The sequence below is a fragment of the Aquarana catesbeiana genome, linkage group LG12 (assembly GCF_042186555.1).
Source record: "Aquarana catesbeiana isolate 2022-GZ linkage group LG12, ASM4218655v1, whole genome shotgun sequence".
Classification (NCBI taxonomy): domain Eukaryota; kingdom Metazoa; phylum Chordata; class Amphibia; order Anura; family Ranidae; genus Aquarana; species Aquarana catesbeiana.
Window position 1 is genome coordinate 150,406,913 of NC_133335.1, and position 21,508 is coordinate 150,428,420.

Here is a 21,508-nt window from a genome sequence, read left to right on the forward strand (position 1 = left end):
GTGCAGCGCTAGCACAGAGAAACCAGTAGAGGAAGTGCGCTGTGCAGAAAACTTCCTCTACTGGCTTCAATATTAAATGACTGGCTGGCAGGGCCGGACTGGGAATAAAAACCAGCCCTGGAAATAATTTTATACCAGCCCCATAGCATTATTATACCAGCCCAACAGCATTCACGTCATTATTTTCTTGTTCATAAAAAGGGAAAACCATACATTTTAAAGCACATTTGAAGACCGTATTTATATATAGATAAGACAGATATGAAAGCACATAGGGCTAGGGAGACCACCTTCCACAGAAAGAATACACTAAGGTGGGGTGGGTTACTGATATAGGGGGGAAACCTTTATATCAGTGCCCCCTTACATTATTGTATTTACTCCCCCCTTACATCAATGCCCCCCCTCAGACTGGCCTGGCGGCGGTGTCACTGACCTCCTCTCAGGTGCACCTTGCAGGGATCAGTCGGCTGGCTCCAGCTTGGTGGTTCTGGTTTTCCTATAGTTTCCTCTCCACAGTCCACACATGTCTGACTTTTCCCATGACCCCCTTCCCGGCGGTGCTCCCATTCTTAACTCCTCTCCAGACTCCCTCAGAGACTGCAGACATGATATGAGAGAAGAGATGGTCAGAGGTTGCTGGCATGATACAAGAGATGGTTCGAGGCTGCGGGCATATTACAGGAGATGTCAGAGGCTGCGGGCATGGTACAGGAGATGTCAGAGGCTGCGGGCATGGTACAGGAGATGTCGGAGGCTGCGGGCATGGTACAGGAGATGTCGGAGGCTGCGGGCATGGTACAGGAGATGGTCAGAGACTGAGAACATGATACTAAAGATGTTAAGAGAATGTAGACATGATTTAGGAGATGGTCAGAGACTGCAGACATGATACCAGAGATGGTCAGACTGCGGACATGATACAAGAGATCAATGTAGCCTCACCAGTGCCCATCATTGCCGCCTCACCTGTGCCCATCATTGCCGCCTCACCGTGCCCATCATTGCCGCCTCACTGTGCCCATCATTGCCGCCTCACTGTGCCCATCATTGCCGCCTCACTGTGCCCATCATTGCCGCCTCACCGTGCCCTCATTGCCGCCTCACCGTGCCCTCATTGCAGCCTCACCATCATTGCAGCCTTACTGTGCCCATCATGGCCGCCTCACCGTGCCCATCATGGCCGCCTCACCGTGCCCATCATGGCAGCCTTACCGTGCACTCATTGCAGCCTCACCATCATTGCCGCCTTACTGTGCCCTCGTTGCAGCCTCCCCCACCATAATTGCCCCCTTACTGTGCCCTCATTGCAGTCTCCCTCACCATCATTGCCGCCTTACTGTGCCCTCATTTCAGCCTCCCTCACCATCATTGCAGCCTCCCTCACCCTCATTGCTGCCTTACTGTGCCAAACAATGTAGCCTCACCAGTCAGTGTGTGCATTACGCACAGCGGGCATCTCCTGCTCCTGCTGTCATGGAGCTCAGTGTTAAATGTTCAGCCGAGCTCTGACAAAAGTCCCGCCCTCCTCCTATACCAGCTTGTGTGATAGACAGAACATTGCATCTATCACACGAGCTGGTCTAGGAGGAGGGCGGGACTTTTGTCATAGCATGGCTGACTATTTAACACTGAGCTCCGTGACACAGCAGTCTCCCGCTCTGTGTTACAAGTAGGCAGGAGAAGCGCTGCAGCCACAGCATAGATTAAAGCGGCCCCAGAGCAGGTAGCCTACCGGGAAATGTCCCGGTATCCCGGGAGGCCAGTCCGGCCCTACAGGCTGGAGAGGAGAAGGCTGCCAGAGGTCCCGGAAACCCTGTTCCGGTGAGTTCCGGCTGAAAAAAAGCCCTACTTAAACCCTATAGTGATAAACCAGACTTTATTAAGTATAATGAACTGTGAAAGAAATTGATAAGGTGCAGAAAAACCTTAAACTTACTAAACAGTCTAAATTCCAATGGGACTTGGATGACTAGAGGAGATGTGTTTTGATATTACAGTGGATTCCGAATGCAGTAGTTCCAAAAAACAACTGTATCGCTCCCACTTCTCAGGCAGAGGTCCCCACACGTCTGAGAGTGATCAGGATGACCATCGTTCAGTCACTTTTTTAAAGGAGGAGACCCCTGTCGAATGAAAGGGAGACCCCCTCATGGGAAATTTTGAAGCCCACTGCTTCCCAAAGGAGAAACCAAAACGGAAAAGATGGAGGAGGAGACAGGAATATTACCAGAGAGCAGCATAAAACAGCCACCAGAAGTCAGAAACATCATTGACTGACTCTGAGGCTGTGGTGGCATCTCAATCTGAAGGTGATAAAAATATAGATATAATTAACCTCTCAAACTTTAAACTTGAAGATGGACATATAAAACTCCTCCGCCGTGGCCTCTCCTTTTCTCCAACTAGCAAGATGAATCAGTTTGAGGTCTTCAAGGATGTATCCTTATTTCTTCGGAAAGTGTACCTCTGACTGATCCATCAAACCAAGATTTTGTGAAGGGCACTATCCCCGGGGATAGACAGGCACAGGAAGATCTCATTTCACTACTCGAGGAGAACCCCAGCTATGATGAAATGGAGATCCCAGTTGAGGATCCATGGAGGAGACCGGCTAATCTTACTATTCGATCCATTAAGATGCCACAATTCAGGAAGAATTGCTGGCTGGGGGTTTTCCTAGATTTAGTGGAGGAGGATCTTAACAAAATTAGATGAGAGTTGCCCTGAGAGAACTCACTGAAGCTCCAGATTTGATTATTAAGCCCAGTGACAAGGGAGGGAATGTCCTCCTCTTATCTGAAAAGAATTATGAGGAAGAGATTCTAAGACCATTATCAGATCAATCATCATATACCAAACTTGAGACTAACCCCTTCCCACTAGTTATTGGTTCACTTAATTATAAGCTCCTTCTTGCGTTTGAGACTTCTCTTCTTACTAGAAAAGAATTTTGATTATTTAAGTGTAGATGTATTTAATATCCCCACCATATACACTATTCCCAAAGTTCATAAGGGCATTACCAGCCCCGCTGGGCGCCCAATAATCTCTGCTATTGTGGGACCATTGGAGTGAGTTGGGAAGTATCTGGATGCCCTGATCAAGGGAATTGTAATGGAATTAGCTTCCTATGTTCGGGACACACGTAATGTCCTAACTAGAATAGCTGGGGTGGAGGTACAGGGGGGTGCTATACTCGTTGGTATTGATGTGGAGTTCCTCTATACCTCCATCCCTCACCACTGTGGGATGGCTGCGGTGGCCCACTTTTTCAAAATCAAATATTCCACCATGGCATCACAGAATTGGTTAATTCTGGAACTTTTGGAATTTGCCCTCACAACTGTTTTCAGTTCATGGGGAAAAACTATGGACAAATTAGGGGGACCTCTATGGGGGCGCCTTGGGCACCTGCATACGCCTGTCTCCACGGGGGGTGGTGGGAGGAGTTCCTGATGTACCAGTCACCGATGTACCTTGGTACATCGATGACATCCTCATGGTCTGGAATGGAGGGGTACAGTAGTTTCATGTCTGAGCTTAATGCAAATTATAAAAATATCAGGCTCACATATACATGGAACCTCAAAACCCTGCCCTTCCTGGACCTTTTGATTGCCATTGACAGTGGTCGGCTGGAGACCAGAACATTTAGAAAAACTACTGTAGCCAACACGCTTCTTTTGGCCTCCAGCCACCATCTCCCATCATTAATCAGGGGACTCCCAACTAGCCAGTTCCTCCGCATTCTGAGAAACTGCTCAAATGAGACTGCCTATCAATCTGAGTCAGAGTCACTATATCAAAGATTCAGGCAAAGGGGATATTCCCATAAAAACATCAGGCATGCACGCAGGAAGGCCTCATCAACCAAGCGTAGCGATCTTATTACCCCCCAAAAGACACAATATCTGTACCACACAGCCACTACACAGCAAATTTCTCCAGTATGAATTATTACATGCTATGGGGCACAATGGGGGAAGGTCCGGTCAATTTTGGCCAAACATTGGTCGATCTTGACGAGATCTCCCGTTCTTTTGAATATTGTCGGTCCAAGACCATTATTGGTCTCTAGGAGAGCAAGGAACTTAAAAGATAATTTGGTGCACTCAGAATTCACAAGCACTCCATCTTACAACTGGCTGATGAACATCCCCCGACCTAAGGTCTCATGTGGCCACTGCCATGTCTGTCAGCATGTAGTACGCACAGATAAATTCACCGATGCTGATAATGAGATGGTTTATCAAATTAAAGAATTTATCAATTGCAGTACAGAAAAGGTCCTATACATTTTTGAATGTCCATGCCAAAAAACTATACGTTGGCAAGAGCAAATGACAGTTACGAGTACGTATTGGTGAACATCTGTGCAGCATTAGGAACATACAAAAAAGTAAGGATAAGGACAACTCAAAATGGGGTCCCATTGCACAACATTTTGAGAGGTTTCATAATTCCTCCATTGATGGATTTTAGTAAGGGGCTTTTTTGCCTTATCCTTACCCAACCGCAGAGGTGACTATGACAAAGTGCTTCTGCGGAAGGAAAAGGAATGGATCTTTAGGTAACGTACCATGATCCCGAAAGGGTTAAACACTGAACTAAGCTTACAAATGTTTCTTGAACATTCATTTTTCAGATTGGTATTTATACGGTAAAAACATTAAAACCAGCACAGTAGTAACTATTTATATATGGTTACAATTCATGTGGTATTTAAGGAGTAGGATTAGGTGCTCCTTATTATCGATAGGACATTTATATGATGGTTTACTCTCTCAACAATCTCCTCCTCTATTTTGGAACTGTGAATTTTGCTTTATCTTCTTTTATAATATGACTGCCTGGTATGAATGCCGTAGATGAATTATCTAACTGGTTAAATTGTGCAGTAGTGATACCAGTATTATCACAGATTTGAACTGTAATAACACTGTTTCAACGAATTAGAATTTTAATTGTGACACTATAGCTGTAAGTAATCCAGTGGCCGTTTTAAAAGTGAGGAATGTTGAAAGGGGAGGAGTATTCCCATTATAAGCATGCCAAGAAGCCCATTGCATTGTTCTGACGAAGCTCACAGAGTTACATAGTTACATAGTAGGTGAGGTTGAAAATAGACACAAGTCCAACCTATGTGTGTAATTATATGTGAGTATTACGGAGTTACAGTACATTAGTATTACATTGTATATCCCTGTATGTTGCGGTTGTTCAGGTGCTTATCTTATAGTTTTTTTTAAACTATCAATGCTCCCTGCTGAGACCACCGTCTGTGGAAAGGAATTCCAAATCCTTGCTGCTCTCACAGTAAAGAACCCTCTACGTAGGTTAAGGTTAAACCTCTTTTCTTCTAATTTTAATGAGTGGCCACGTGTCTTGTTAAACTTCCTTCCGCAAAAAAGTTTTATCCCTATTGAGGGGTCACCAGTACGGTAGTTATAAATTGAAATCCTATCCCCTCTCAAGCGTCTCTTCTCCAGAGAGAATAAGTTCAGTGCTCGCAACCTTTCCTCATAACTAATATCCTCCAGAACCTTTATTAGCTTAGTTGCCCTTCTTTATACTCTCTCCATTTCCAGTACATTCTTCTTGAGGACTGGTGCTCAGAACTGGACAGCATACTCCAGGTGCGGCTGGACCATAGTCTTGTAGAGCAGGAGAATTATCGTTTTATCTCTGCAGTTGATCCCCTTTTTAATGCATGCCAATATTCTGTTTACTTTGTTAGCAGCAGCTTGGCGTTGCATGCCATTGCTGAGCCTATCATCTACTAGGACCCCCATGTCCTTTTCCATCCTAGATTCCCCCAGAGGTTCTCCCTCGTGTATAGATTGCATTCATATTTTTGCCACTCTTATGAGCGAAATGCATTGACATCTTGGGGTCCTACCGCCCGGCTCTCTTGCCGCACCCATGTGGATCCATCCTTCGCTTCACTCTGCTAAGCACGGAACCGGTTGAGCACCACAGTATCACGGACAGTCCCGGGGTGGAATCGCTCCAAGTAATGCATACCTGGATGAGGTTTACTCTAACGATGTCATGGAATGCAAGACAGCCTAATTGGGAGACCCTGTGAGCCTTCTGGTGGTGATCTCAAGGTCACAGACGGACCATTGGAGCAGGCTACGTGACGGGTAAGATTAGTCTATGGGACGGCTTGTCCCGCTTCTATATCTTCCCACTGCGTTTAAGATTAGAGACTCTCACACCAATATATTGCTGCAGCTTCACATACTAGAGATAATCTATCTCCACCTGTAGGCTCTTTTATTAATGATTTCAATGTCTATACCGTTCCCATCCGAGATTTACCTGCATACATCCATATGAATGATTTTTGGACAGTGCATCTCAGCTCTTCCCATACTGCTGGTTACTGTGGCTGTTTCTTCAGAGAGGTATTCTTGGCTCTGAGTTTGTGACATTTTCGTCTCGTCTGTTGATTTAAGGGATCCTTAAACTGTATGCTCCTCCAGTATGTAGTGTCACTTGAAGCCTATTCCCAGACTGTTTAGCATCCAGTCCCTCCCGTGTATGTGAGAAGCGAATGTTTGTGTGCAAGTTAACCTGGGCTGTTTTTATTTATCTATATTGTGACAATGTTCCCATAATATTTTTATATTTTTGGTGAAGGTTCTGTCCATTTTGGCTCATTAGCCAATTGTTACTTTTTTATAAACTTTTTATTGCATCCAATAAAGTTTTTGTACTCATTCCGCAGTGTGTTCCATCAGACGCTTCTAATTAAACCTATGTTGGGTTCTGCCTGAAAGTAGACACTCACCACTTGACTAGTCCCAAATATTGCACTCTGGTGCTGTCTGCAGTGCAACATTTCAGTAGTTCAAGGAGGACCTAACACACCAAAGTTGCACCTTAGTGTGAATCCCCCTTCACATGCTGTTGGCAGACAAAGAGAGTCCACCACACCCTATACCAGGAGACATTTCTCACTGTGGTCTGTGCAGAGTTAGCAGTAGTACTATTGCTTAGTTTTTTAGTAATATATAACGGAGAAGGCCAAAAAAGGTGCAGAAAAGCTACATAGTGTAGTAATGCCTTTATTAAACTTGCACACAAAAAGACAGACAGTAAGTATTGCACTCAGAATTGTAGGCACAGAGGGCACACGTGTAGGAAAGCTCAAGGGCTATGTGATGCATCAAATGTGAAGCCTGTGCAGCTGCCGCTGGAGGACAGAGAGCAGGATCGCGCTACAGAGAGATAGCAACTGGCCACTCCTACGTCTATCAACTTGCACAGGCTTCACTTCACATCGGATGTGTCACTATGCCTTTTGAGGCTGAGTTTGTTTTTTTTTGTACATGTGTGCCGTCCGTGCTTACACTTCAGCAATACTTGCTCTCTGTTTTTATGTGCAATGTCTGCACCCCTTTCTGCCCTTATGGATTGCTAGATTGCTCTTTGGATTCCCAGCCCAGTTTAAAATGGCAGCAAAAACACATAGCAAGTGATGGCTTTATTATGTTTAGTACACAGTTATATCTCCTAGAATATAAACGCTGTGATTTTGGTACTGTACAAATATATCATGTGACATGTAAGCTAATATTTCATATTTAATGTTTTTTATATTTGTATGTTAATTGATTCATTGATTTATTTAAAGCTATAGGCAGTAGTTGGCTTTTGGTCACCAAGTGCCTTGGGTTATAGTTTTTAGGTCTTTGCTAGTTTTTAGTAATACATGTGATATCAGTTTAAGTTTAATCTTTTTTCATGTATAGTTTGTAGTCATATTTGTACATGAGGGTGGCCATATTTGGTCATTACTCATAAAGGTTCTCATTCCTGACTGTACCTTGTTAATCCTTTTCTTCTCATTGCAAGTCTGTCAGGGAGGGTCAGGTTGATTTAAAATAATGGTGTGTCTGCAATCTGTGATGAAACACCCATAATGCTCTCTAATGCTTTTACCACACGTAATGGATTGTAAGCTGCAATATAATACATTCTTGCTTTTCAGTTTAATACCACTTTAAGGTAATTGCTAACAGAGAAGTTAGGAGTTTAGGGGCATGTTAAAAGTTAAAGATTTTTAATTTAGGGGTTAATTTTTTATCAATCTATTTCTATTAATTCTCAAGACTAGGTTCCATAATCTGAAAGATACATAGTAGGAGGACATCAACATGCTTACATAAACCAGTGTTAAATTGGAAAATGACATAAAAAAGCATTATGCAATCAAGACAGAAATTGACCAGGGCATGAAATCAGTTAGGTGTTTCATTTTAAGAGTTTTGATGCACTTTAACTTTAATTCCTTGCATGTGTGGATGCCAGAGTTCAAGGGCACCATACAGTTTGTTTTCATAGTAGTGTGATTATAGTAGTTGTTTGCATTTTTTTTTTTTTTCTGGAGCTGTATCTAATCAAGGGACATCTGATCTATCCCTCCATATCCCTTTACAGCAGGATTGTCAAACTGGTGGCCCTCCAGCTGTTGCGAAACTACAAGTCCCATATCATGCCTCTGCCTGTGGGAGTCATGCTTGTAACTGTCGGCCTTGCAATGCCTCATGGGACTTGTAGTTTCGCAACAGCTGGAGGGCCGCCAGTTTGAGACCCCTGCTTTACAGCAACAAATCAGTTGTGATGATGATTTTTTGTTTTTGCTCCTTCAGCAGGAAGTAGATTACTTTTGCAAAGATCTTTTGCTGCAGACTTTACTACTGTAGATACTGTTGTACAGCAAAAGGTCCCACCTGCTGTTACACAAGTCTATAGTCAGTGCATGCCTCTCATGCATACTTTTGTATAGATATTCTAGTTTTAGAATGGCACATAATAGAAAGATTGCTTGTCATGAAAGCAAACAAACCTAGGCGTTTATCATTTGTTATATACGCTGGATTTTGATGGTGTCACCTTTTGTGTCTTCTAGAAGAACATGCATCAAGTGTAGAGAATCAAGGGGAACATATGTCAAGTGGAGAGAATCAGGAAGAACATATGTCAAGTGGAGAGAATCAGGAGAGAGAGTCCAGATAATTATGCTTAAATACGGAGTCTGAGGATGTAAAATTAATTTACTTTGGGTATATTACAGCAGAATGTCAGTGCAATGGTAAATTGTGCTCATTGTCTGTTTATTGAGCAAGAACATGTAAATAAAACATTGCATTTACAATCTTTTGTTTCCGAGTTTGCATTATTTACGTTATTTACATAAAACTGGCAATTCTTGTCGCACATGTAACAGTATTAAATTGAATTTACATTTTTGCTGAGAAAAAATAATGCTCTCTGTCTAATTAAATAATAAAAAATATATATACATAAGCACACACAGAGCTGTGCAAATATTTTAAATGGGTGTGAAGAAATCTACAGGTGGCGAACAGGAGCTGAAGCCATCTTTTACCATCTCATTTACATTTATGCAACCGGGAGCACCATTTTGTTGAAGTCTACTGGAGCCTGACAAGCTGATTCTGTCTTGCACCAACCTTCTCACATACTGATCCAACTGACACAGATTTGGAGGGGCATTCGAGCGGTACTATTTTCATTGTTTTGGCTACATAGGTGTGAAGAAATGTTGTGATGTAAGAATGCTTTAAAAATATATATTTTCATTATTTATTTCTCTCAATTTACAAAATGCAAAGTGAGCGAACAGAAGAAAAATCTAAATCAAATCAATATTTTGTATGACTACCCCTTTGGCTTCAAACCAGCATTAATTCTTAAGCTGGATAGATACTATACAACTTTTGTTGTTCAATTTCCTTTTAGATTTACCTTCAACTACAATGATAGACCAGATATAGGAACGGATTCCCCTTCTATTTTATTATCACTTATATTTTAGCCATTTTTGTTTGTTTTGTTGTTAATCTTTTCAGTGTTGATATAAATAAATAACTTTTTCATGCTTTGTATCAGAAATGTAATTTTAGTGCCATTCTAAATCTTTACACTCCCTGCCCACTTTATTAGGTACACCTGTTCAATTGCTTGGTAACACAAATTGCTAATCAGCCAATCGCATGGCAGCAACTCAGTGCATTTAGGCATCTAGACGTGGTGAAGACGACTTGCTGAAGTTCAAACTGAGCACCAGAATGGGGAAGAAATGGGATTTAAGTGAACATGACATGGTTGTTGGTACCAGAGGGGCTGGTCTGAGTATTTCAAAAACTGCTGATCTATTGGGATTTTCACACACAACCATCTCTAGGGTTTACAGAGAATGGTCTGAAAATATCCAGTGAGTGGCAGTTGTGTGGACAAAAATGCCTTGTTGATGTCGGAGGAGAATGAGCAGACTGGTTTGAGATGATAGAAAGCAACAGTAACTCAAATAACCACTCGTTACAACCAAGGTATGCAGAATTCCATCTCTGAACGCACATCGCATTGAACCTAGGAGCAGATGCGCTACAGCAGCAGAAACCCACATAAGGTGCCACTACTGTCACCTAAGAACAGGAAACAGGCTACAATTTGCACAGGCTCACCAAAATTGGACAATAGAAGATTGGAAAAATGTTGCTTGGTCTGATGAGTCTCGATTTCAGCTGCGACATTCAGATAGTAGGATCAGAATTTGGCGTAAACAACATGAAAGCATGAATCCATTCTGCCTTGTATCAATGGTTCACGCTGGTGGTGATGGTGTGGGGGATATTTTCTTGGCACACTTTGGGACTCTTCGTACCAACTGAGCATCGTTTAAATGCCTCAACCTACCTGAGTATTGTTGCTGACCATGTCCATGCCTTTATGACTACGGTGTACTCATCTTCTGATGGCTACTTCCAGCAGGATAATGCACCATGTCACAAAGCTCAAATCACCTCACCACTAGTTTCTTGAACAATGAGTTCACTGTACTCCAATGGCCTCTACAGTTACCAGATCTCAATCCAATAGAGCACCTTTGGGATGTGGTGGAATGGGAAAATTACATCATGGATGTGCAGCCGACAAAGCTGAAGAAATTGTGTGATGCTATCATGTCAATATGGACCAAAATCTCTGAGGAATGTTTCCAACACCTTGCTGGATCTGTGCCACAAAGAATTAAGGCAGTTCTGAAGGCAAAAAGGGGTCCCACCTGGTACTAGCAAGGTGTAATTAATAAAGTGGACAGTGAGTATATGTCTAGAGGAAAAGAGATTTAGCCTCCACATACAGAAAGGCTTCTTCACAGTAAGAGCAGTAGTAAAATGTGGCATAGACTCCCTCAAGAGCTAGTTCTGGGCAGCTCAGTAGATTCTTTGATTTATTCAGGGAAGCCTATTCCACACCCACCTAACAACAACTGTCCCCGAGCCCCCCCCCCATCAAATCATTCTCTGCAGCTATTACCTTTTGTACCACCACCCCCTCCCTTTAGAATGTAAGCTCTATGAGCAGGGCCGTCCTGTACCTTTTGTATTGTACTGTATTATAATCGTGTATATCGTGTATTACAATAATAATAATAATTTGTTTTAAAAAAGAGCTGGATGTTAACATATATAGGTAACAAAAAAACAAGAGAAGTAGCCCTGGGACTTTAGATGAGGTAAAAGAGGTTTAGCCAATGTTCACAGCGAACACTGAGACAAAATCAATTTATTTGTTTCAAAATGTTATGTAACGGAGCGACAACAACAATGATCGTGAGTTACCGGGCATAATAGCCAATGCACACAACACAGATGAAATTAAATATACAAAGATTTATTACAAGTGTTATACATCAATGAGCAACAATAAAACTCGAAAGTTGCTAGGCCAGTAAATACACATACACAATAAGAAAATAAAATGTACATACATATGGACAGGAAAGTATGTAGACATAATGCAGACATCAATAATACCCAGCATGTACTGGCATAAAACAAGCATCAATAAGGCCCTATGCAATCCACGAGACCCTGCTCGCTTCTTCAGGGGCGGATGCATGAATGTTGTATCTGCAATGTAAGTGATCAGATCAATAGGTGTATATTGTTGATAAATGGGGGCAGGTGGAATGATTGGCAAGAGAGGTCTGAAACAGAGACCTCATACTTACCGAATGGCTGAGATAAATCGCTAAACACTGGATATCAAGATGGCGGTCATGTAGTGCATCCAGCTCAGGAGCTGAGGAGGTGGAACAAACAAAAGCCACAACAAGGGAACATCCGGAGGATCAGCACGGTCTGGATAGGGGTATTTCTCACTACGGTCTCCACTTGGCCCCTTGAAAATCATGTCTATAAAATGTCTGCAAGGATGCACATATAACAGAGGGCATAATAATTGCAAAATGAGCTTAATGTATAAGGTTCTAAAATGTAGTTTATATATACATAAAGATGTAAATAAATTAAGCTTATTAGAGTATGTTAATATGAAGGACTATCTGAGATATGGTAAATATGGTATTGTGGCTTTTGTTTGTTCCGCCTCTTCAGCTCCCGTCACTCCGTCACATAACATTTTGAAACTAATAAATTGATTTTGTCTCAGTATTTGCTGTGAACATTGGTTAAACTTCTCTCACCTCATCTAAAGTCCCAGGGCTATTTCTCTTGTTTTTTTGTGCACTATTAGGGATGGAGGGGTCACATCAGACCTTAATCTCCTTTTTTTCTTTTTTTTTTTCTTTTTTTTTCTTTTTACATATATAGGAAATAATGTCCAATTGCCTTCTGGGTGATCAGGAAGGATTTTTTCCATCATTGAACCATGCTTTGTTTATTGTTTTTGCCTTCTTCTGAAAAGGATTGTGTACATGAAGGTTTTTTAATGTATTTGTTTTCTATTGGTTGAACTTAAATGGACTTGTGTCATTTTTCCTTGTCAAAAGAAGTTTATTGAGTATACAATGTTATAAAGATACATAAAGTAAGTTTACAAGGATCTATAAAGTAAGCTCATTGTTTTACAGTAGGGTTTATGTAGGTAAATATCATGAAATTTCAAATATTAAACATTGGGTTCACGTAAACCTAAATTAAATTAAAGATATATATCATTTCCTTAGTTACTTTTGTAGGTATTTAAATGATTTATACCTACTATACATATTGTTTACAAGTAGAGTGTATATAGGTCAAATAAATTCTGATAATGAGCTTTAATCGTAAGGTGGAGAAAAGGAAAGAGAAAGAAGAAAAAGGGTTGAAAGGTAGAGGTATGGTCCACAAGGTTGTCCCGCTCCTCAGTTTATTATTCTTTTTAGTTCTCTTTGAAGCCTTAGAATGGGTGTCTCTGTAAGTCATTTAATCTGTTACCATGGCAACAGGACAGAGTCATTGAAGTTTGACAGGAACTGTTGTTTTATCCAAGGATGCCAAAGTTTTTCAAATTTTGGAATTTGATTTTGATCGATGGCTACCATCTTAGCATGGGACATTGTATTATTCATTCTGTGAATTGTTTCTGCTAGTACCAATGTAGGAGATTTCCATGCCTTGGCCACTGTTTGTTTTGCAGCCGTTATTAATTGGATCATAAGTTTGAATTGAGAGAGTGTTAACCATTCCGGCTTTAGATTAAGTAAAGTTAAATATGGATCTGGTTGTATTATTTTTTTAAATATTTTAGATGCAATCACGAAGACTTCCTTCCAGAAGGTTTGGATTACTGGGCACGTCCACCATATGTGTAAATATGTGCCTATTTCTGGGCATCCTCGAAAACAAAGAGCTGAGGTATTAGGTGAATATTTTGCCACTCTAGCGGGTACAAGGTACCAGCGAGTTAGGACTTTATAATTTGTCTCCAGTGCTAAGATGTTGGGTGAAGATGACTTAGATGTGAGCCATATGTTAGACCAGTCCGTGTCTTCTAAAGTTCGTCCCAGGTCCTCCTCCCACCTCTGAACGTAAGAGGGTCTATTAAGATTTGCTACTCCATATAATTGATTATAAAGTGATGAAATTGTACCTTTAGCAAATGGATCTTTTGTACAGATTGATTAAAAAATGGATAATTGGGATAATGGTGTATCCCCCTTTAGGAATGGTGTATAGAAATTTTTGATTTGGAGATATCTAAATATCTCAGAGTTTGGTAGATCATATTTTTCTCTAAGCGATGGGAATGAAAGGAATGATTTAGATGCTATGAAGTCATTTAGTGTCTGAATGCCTGATGTTGTCCAAGCTTTAAAAGAATTTGGGTAGATCCATGCCGGATAAAAGGCCGGATTTCTGATAAAAGAAAGGAGAGGATTGTGTGGAGATTGTAACTGATATTTGGTTTTTTAGTTTATCCCAGAGAGATAAGAAGTGTTTAGTTATGGGATTATGAATTTTAAAGCGGTCTTTAGGATCAAGCCATAATAAATTTGATATTAATAGAGGGTCATTTTCTGAAGCCTCTATAAATACCCATAATGGGATTTCCTGTTTTGCATGGTATTTGGACAGACTGGCCAAATGTGCTGCTCTGTAGTAGTTAGTAAAATTAGGGTATCCCAGGCCTCCTTTATTTTTGGGAAGCTGTAGTGTGTGTATAGGTATACGTGGTTTAGAAGAGTCCCATATAAACGAAGTTGCTCTTTTTTGTACTATTCTCAAAAAATAGGAAGGAATTGGAATAGGGAGGACTCTGAATAGATAAAGCAATTTGGGTAGAATAGTCATTTTGATTGCATTAATCTTCCCTATCCAGGATAAAGGAAGTTGCGACCATTGTTTTATTAGATTTGTGATTTGTCTTAATACAGGAGGATAATTGGTTGAGAATAAGTCAAAATGAGATGCTGTTAAATGAATTCCAAGATATGGAATTGATTTTTCTGCCCATGTGAATGGGAGTGCAGCCCTAGCCGGGATCAATTCCATGTTTGTGAGTGAAATATTAAGCACTAGGCATTTCTTAGGATTAATCATAAGGCCGGATAGGGCTGCAAATCCATCAAGAGCTGGTATTAAGTTAGGACCAGAGACCTGTGGTGATGATAGAAAAAGTAATATATCGTCTGCAAATATACATAATTTGTGTGTAATACCTCCTACTTCAATGCCAGTTATAGTTTGGTTTGTTCTGATGTATTGGGCCATGGGTTCGAGTATAAGGGCAAATAATAAGGGAGATAATGGGCAACCCTGTCGGGTACCTCTTTCGATATTAAAGGCTTCAGATTTGTATCCAGCATATTTTATATAGGCTTTGGGTTTATTATATAATGCTTTGATCCATGTTAAAAAGTGGGGTCCAAAACCCCATTTTTGTAATGAATATTGCATATATTGCCAGGATACTGTGTCAAATGCCCTCTTAACATCGAGAGATAGAAAATATAAAGGGATTTTCCGTTTTTTAGCAATATGTGCCAATAACACTGCCCTGCGTATATTATCGCCTGCCTGTCTATTTGGCATGAAGCCTACTTGATCTCTATGTATTAATTTTCCTATAATGCTATTGAGGCGTTTTGCTATTATTTTTGCTAATAATTTAATATCGAGGTTTAACAGAGAGATAGGCCGATAATTCACACAGGAAGTATCATCAGAAAGGGGTTTTGGGATCATACAAACAATTGCCATTAGTGTTTCTTGCCGAAAAGAATGTCCATCTAGAAGTTTGTTAAAAGTTTCAGTGAGAATGGGAGAGAGTATTTCTGAGAATGTTTTATAGTATAAAGCCGAGTAGCCATCTGGGCCTGGTCTTTTGTTAAGTTTTAGGTCTTTTATGGCGTTAGCAACTTCATCTATAGTTATAGGCTCATCCAAACTGCTTTTTTGATTCTGAGATAACTCAGGTAAGGTTATTTTTGAGAAGAAGGATTCAGCCTCTGTAGGATTAAATTCATTGTTTGTCTTGTATAAAGTTGCGAGATGTGAGTGAAATTTATGGACTATTTTAACTGGATTATAAGTGTAAACATTTTTTGATAATTTCAAAAGTATTGGTTTGAAAGATTTGTTAGTTGAATTTAATGCCCGAGCCAAATATGTACCTGGTTTGTTTGTATTCATGTAGAAATTGTGTTTGGAGCATTTGAGGGATTTATCAACTGACTCAGTGAGAAATAGATCGTATTCCAATCTAGATTTTTCCAGATGAGATTTTGTACTCTGAGATGGATTATCTTGAAATGATATGTAGGCTGCATTAAAATTGAGTTCTAGTTTTTTTGCTAGATTTTTGCGTTCCCGTTTAAATAGTGCCATTTGTCTTTGTATTGTACCACGCAAGACAGGCTTATGAGCTTCCCACAGTGTTATTGGGGAGATGTCTGTTGTATTATTAATTGATATGTATTCCTTTAAAGCTTGTTCAATGGCCATCTGATGTAGTGGGTGTTTGAGCATTATGTCCGGTAAGTACCACGTTGGGTCATGCGCTTTTGGTATGGCTGAGGCTATAGTAGTGTATACTGCATTATGGTCAGACCACGGAATCGGAATTATATCTGATGCAATAATTTCTGGTATCATTCCTATTGTTAGAAAAATATGATCTATTCTGGTGAAGGTTTGATGGGGGTGCGAGAAATAAGTGAATTTCTTTTTCATTGGGTTACTTTCTCTCCATGAATCTACCAGATTGTATTTGGAAAGAAGTTGAGAAAAAGGTAATCTAGAGGTTATTTTGGATGGTGTAAAAGGTGATTTATCTAGAAATGGGAGGAGGACCTGGTTCGAATCCCCACACATTATCACTGTTCCTATTTTGTGTGTATTAATCACTTGTAATATATGTGAGAGGAATGGTGTAGGTTGTTTGTTAGGAGCGTAGTAGGAAATCACCGTGATTGCTGTATCCATTATATAACCCATGAGTATCAGGTATCTACCTTCTGGGTCTTTAATTTCTGATGATAAGGTGAATGGTGTGGATCGGTGAAATGCAATTAGAGTTCCCCTTTGCTTGGTACAGGCAGAAGCCGTGTAAATTTGTTGATAAAAAGGAGAAATATATTTTGGAGTAGAATCTTTGGTGAAGTGTGTTTCTTGGAGGCATACTATGTGAGCCTTCTTGTTATGGAAAGTACGGAAGGCTTTGGTCCTTTTTTGAGGGACATTTATTCCCTGAACATTCAGGGAAAGTATATTCAGTAGTGCCATGGCAACAGATCAAATAGTTTTGACTTACTTTTTGTTATGCAGAGCTGACTGCGCAGATCAACCTGTGTGGACTGAAGAGATGAATAGATAGAAAAGAAACCAGTGAATTCTGGAGTAAAGAGTAAACAAAAAACATATGAGATTAGATGATACATTGTATAAATTATTTTTTGCAAGTAATCACAATTTATCCGTGAAAGAGAATAAATATCTCTCTCAGGGGAATAAGTGCCTTCGTCACACTCCCACATAATATGGTTGGGAGAATGAGGAGGGCTAATGGGGGTACACGGATCTTCCGCTTACAGGAGAGAAGTGCTATGTCAAAAGACATCAAAATGATGTTTCATTAATTGGAGTGCAGAATATAGTTTTTGTTGAAATTATTTATTCCAGGGTGGTTGTATATGGTTAGTCTTGCCCTGGGCTAAATAATTCAGTTAGAAAGGTACTGTTAATAACTTTGGTATTGATGAAGATAGTTTGAATTATTTTGTGATTTTAACCCTTTTAGAGTAAACAATTACATATTTTATTCATATGTAACTGTTTAGATATGTTAACTCATAAAATTGAGGTTGTATTGCTTCAGATTAGAATAAACAAAAACATAATTCTAGGAACTAGTTAGGTAATATATTAGGTAATATATTTGTTTTAAGAAAAGAAAGAAAAAGCTTCCATTACTTCTGGATTATTGAACATATTTGTCCTAAAAAGTAATAAATCTATTGTTATTACCTGATAATATATAACTGAACAAGAATTTCCTTATTTCACTTATATATTCTAAGGCTATATGAATCAGAAGTAATAAGAAATATAACTGGAATGTAACATGATCCCACACAGTGTGTGACTATCAGAATGCAGTTACATTCAGTTATAAATACAGGTTTTTTATAGAGAACCATCTCTTAGTATAATAAATGAAGAGATATCAGGAATTAGGATGTCAGTCCATTGAATCTTCTTGGTCCATGGATGATGTGGCATAACGGCCTCTTTTGTGAGAATGATGATTCCCATTTTGTTCTGATATTTTCTGGGTGCTGCCTGAAGGTGAAGATGATGCCATTCTTCTGCGTGTGGGAGTGTTGCTGCTTGTGGGTTCTGTCAGATTTAATTTTAAAAGGGTTTGTTGTAGTTCATCTGCTGATCTGCTTCTGTAAATTGTACCTTGGTAGTTAAATCTGACTGAAAAGGGGAAGCCCCATTGATACATAATGTTGTGGCGTTGCAGTTCCATTAGTTGGGGTTTCATGGATCGTCTTTTAGTAATAGTAAGTTGGGATAGGTCAGCAAAAATTTGATAATTGTGTCCTTGAAAATTAAGTTCCTTTTTTTCTCTTGCAGCAATTAGTATTTGTTTTTTCGTTCTGTAATAATGAAATTTTGTGATTATATCACGTGGGGGTCCATCTTTCTTTTTGGCTGTGAGGGCTCTGTGTACTCTGTCCAGTTCTAAACGTTTAATAGGGATATCTGGCTTTAGTTCTTGTAATAGAGCAGTAATAGTAGATTGCAGGTCTGTCACAGTTTCAGGTATTCCCCTTATGCGCAAGTTTGAACGTCTGGCTCTATTTTCGTAATCTTCGAGCTTAGTTTGAAGTATTAAATTCTCTTTTTTTAATTGTTCCAATTCTGTTATATTTTCTTGGGTTGTAATTTCAATTTCATCCATTTTTATTTCTAAGGCTGCGGTGCGGTTTCCCAGCTCTCTTATTTCTTTGGTTAGGCTTTTTGTTATTTGGTCTGAGGTTTGTTTTAAAGCCTTATGAAGCATCTTTTCAAATTGTAATAATATTACTGGGGATGCTGAGGAGGCTTGTGGAGAAGTTTGTGAGAGGATTTGTTCTGTATCTGACTCAAATGGAGAGTCTTGCTGTGACATTTTCTGTCTGTGAGAGCGCCCTGATGCTGTATCTTGTGAGGTGATTGGAGCTGCTTCAGCTGCAGTGAGTGCCTGTGAGCTCTTTGTGAGGTGATTTTTATTTCTGCCACGGCTTCCTCCCAGTACCATATTTCCTGCCCAAACTTTCACAGTTTGTTCCCAGGGGTAAAAAGGTTCAAATGGATACCTTTTGAGCCTGCAGGCTCCGCTTTGTCCTTCTCTTCTCTCCTCAGCGGTGTGGAGCTCTAACAATGCATGTCTGCTCTGCTAGGCTCCGCCTCCTGCCCCCCTGGACTTGTGTCATTTTTCAACCAGACAAACTTTGTCTATGTAACTATAAACAGTGGGGCAAATTATAGAGCAAAATGTGCACTTGTTGTCTACACTTGTCAAATGTTGCAAAACGAGAGCCTTGTGTGTACCTTAAAGCGGAGTTCCACACAAAAATGGAACTTCCGCTTTTTGGAACCCTCCCCCCCTCCGGTGTCACATTTGGCACCTTTCAGGGGGGAGGGGGGTGCAGATACCTGTCTAAGACAGGTATTTGCACCCACTTCCGGCATAGACTCCCATGGGAGTCTACGCCACTTCCCGTCCCCACCGCGCTGTCTGCTGGGAACACACAGCTCCCAGGAGAGAGCGGGGACCACTTGGGATGCGCAGCGCGACTCGCGCATGCGCAGTAGGGAACCGGGAAGTGAAGCCGCAACGCTTCACTTCCTGATTCCCTCACCTAGGATGGCGGCGGCAGCTGCCGAGAACCGAGCGGGTTCTCGGCGTCCCCTGCCGACATCGCTGGACCCTGGAACAGGTAAGTGGCCATGTATTAAAAGTCAGCAGCTGCAGTATTTGTAGCTGCTGGCTTTTAATATTTTTTTTTTTTTGGCGGTGTGGGTGAACCCCCGCTTTAAAAACAGACATCTATAATACTTTGTTATCCTAAAGTAGTATTAGAGCAGGGGTAGGCAACCCCCGGCACGGGTGCCACAAGTGGCACGCAAAGCCACTTTTGCCGTCACACGACTCCCTCCCCATCAGCAGAGCAGCACAGGGAAGTGTCAGTGAGATACAGCTTCTGCCCCACTAATGCATTCCTATCTCAGAATTCCCCATGCTGCACCTGCACTAAGGGGGAGGCACTGTGCCCTCGCACATTGTAAAAGATGGGAAACATTGTTTGGTTCTCTAACTTTGCTGTAGCTGCGATCGCCAACTCTTGTGATGGGGATGAGATTGGGTGCAGTTCTGCTAAGGGGGTGGCCCCTGTTTCCAGGAGGATGCCTGTGATTGGCCACTGCTAAAGCTAATCACAGTCCCTTTAGCCCCACCCATCATCAGGAGGAAGATGCCTCGCTTAAGTTGCCACTACCAATCTCAGAAAGAAGGGATTTTACTGTGATTGAGAACACCACAATCAGGTGACAGTTTGTTGAATTACTGTTGAGCTTCTGGGAACTTTGTTGAAATATATACATAGTATATCAATACTTGTTCTGTTTTGTCTTGGGTGGGTATTTTTGATTTGTGATTTTATTAAATGTACTGTTTTAATGTTCTCTAAGGGTTAAAGGGTGGAGCAATCTTTGCCACACCTTAAAATTTAAGGGGGTCTGAATACTTTCCATCCCCACTGTATATATAGTCGAAGCTCTTCAACCGGGATGGGTGTTGAAGTAAAATAGTAAAGTATCGAACAGGCAGAACTTCAGCAATGCAGGTTTATTAACAGCTGATAACATACAGGTTTATGTTCAAAGTATTACAAGATACAGGTCTAATTTATACAGTTTCTTACAATGCAAGCATATTAGATATAGGTATTCTTATCCTCTAACCAAATTGAAACAATTGTGAATTGTTCTCACCTTGAACCAGAATGGGTCTTTTCTGGCAATTCTTGGGAACCCGTCACCTGATAGGGAAAGTCGATCGGCCGGTGGTCTGGTCCCCTCACAGTTCTGGGTTCCAGCTTGACCAAGTTCGTGAGGGAAATTCACCTGAGACCACATTCTGGAACTGAAGTGGCAACGAGGGTCAGTTTATGTGGCCATAGAGTTATGTGTGCAGTAAGACTGATTTAGAATTTCAGCTAAGAAGTCATTCCTGTACATTTATGTTAAGAACATTTGTGACAGGCTGTGGTTAAACACAGAATCCCCCCCCCCCCCCAGCATAGACATCTGTGCTCACCACACTGACGCTCACCTTCCTGTAGCTAGAGTATGTCTAGCTGATTAATAAGATAGATAAGGAAACCGCAAGAGCAAGACCTGCAAACTTTGCAAGAGTACAAAGGATTCGCTTTGCTAAATTGCTTTGCATCAATAAGAGTAGGTTGGCTGTTTTAAAAGGTTAGAATATTTTGTATAACGGAAATGTACCGCCTGTTCGCTTGTGACACAATATGCTGAAAATTATATGTACTCTGTATGAGATGTATTGGGCACTCTTGACATGTAGACACTAGTCGGGTCAGGAGTATCCATTCTTTTTGGCCAGAAAGATGGAATAAATCTCCCATACCAGAGTTCTTTGTCCAGCAATGTCATTCACTGATATCCTGCCT

At 40.7% G+C, this 21,508-nt stretch overlaps 1 protein-coding gene across 2 annotated transcripts in view; it reads left to right on the plus strand.

The window, feature by feature from the left end:
* ODAD4 (outer dynein arm docking complex subunit 4) overlaps window positions 1–9,171 on the plus strand; it is a 151,385-nt gene extending 142,214 nt beyond the window's left edge. The window contains exon 12 of one of the 2 annotated variants that reach the window (XM_073607557.1): window positions 8,927–9,171. In XM_073607557.1, the coding sequence (XP_073463658.1) occupies window positions 8,927–9,030 (104 nt within the window). In that variant the 3' untranslated portion in view covers window positions 9,031–9,171. Of the gene's footprint in view, window positions 1–8,923 lie in introns of both variants that reach the window. The other variant, XM_073607556.1, reaches the window with a different exon arrangement.
* Window positions 9,172–21,508: the final 12,337 nt, after the last annotated feature.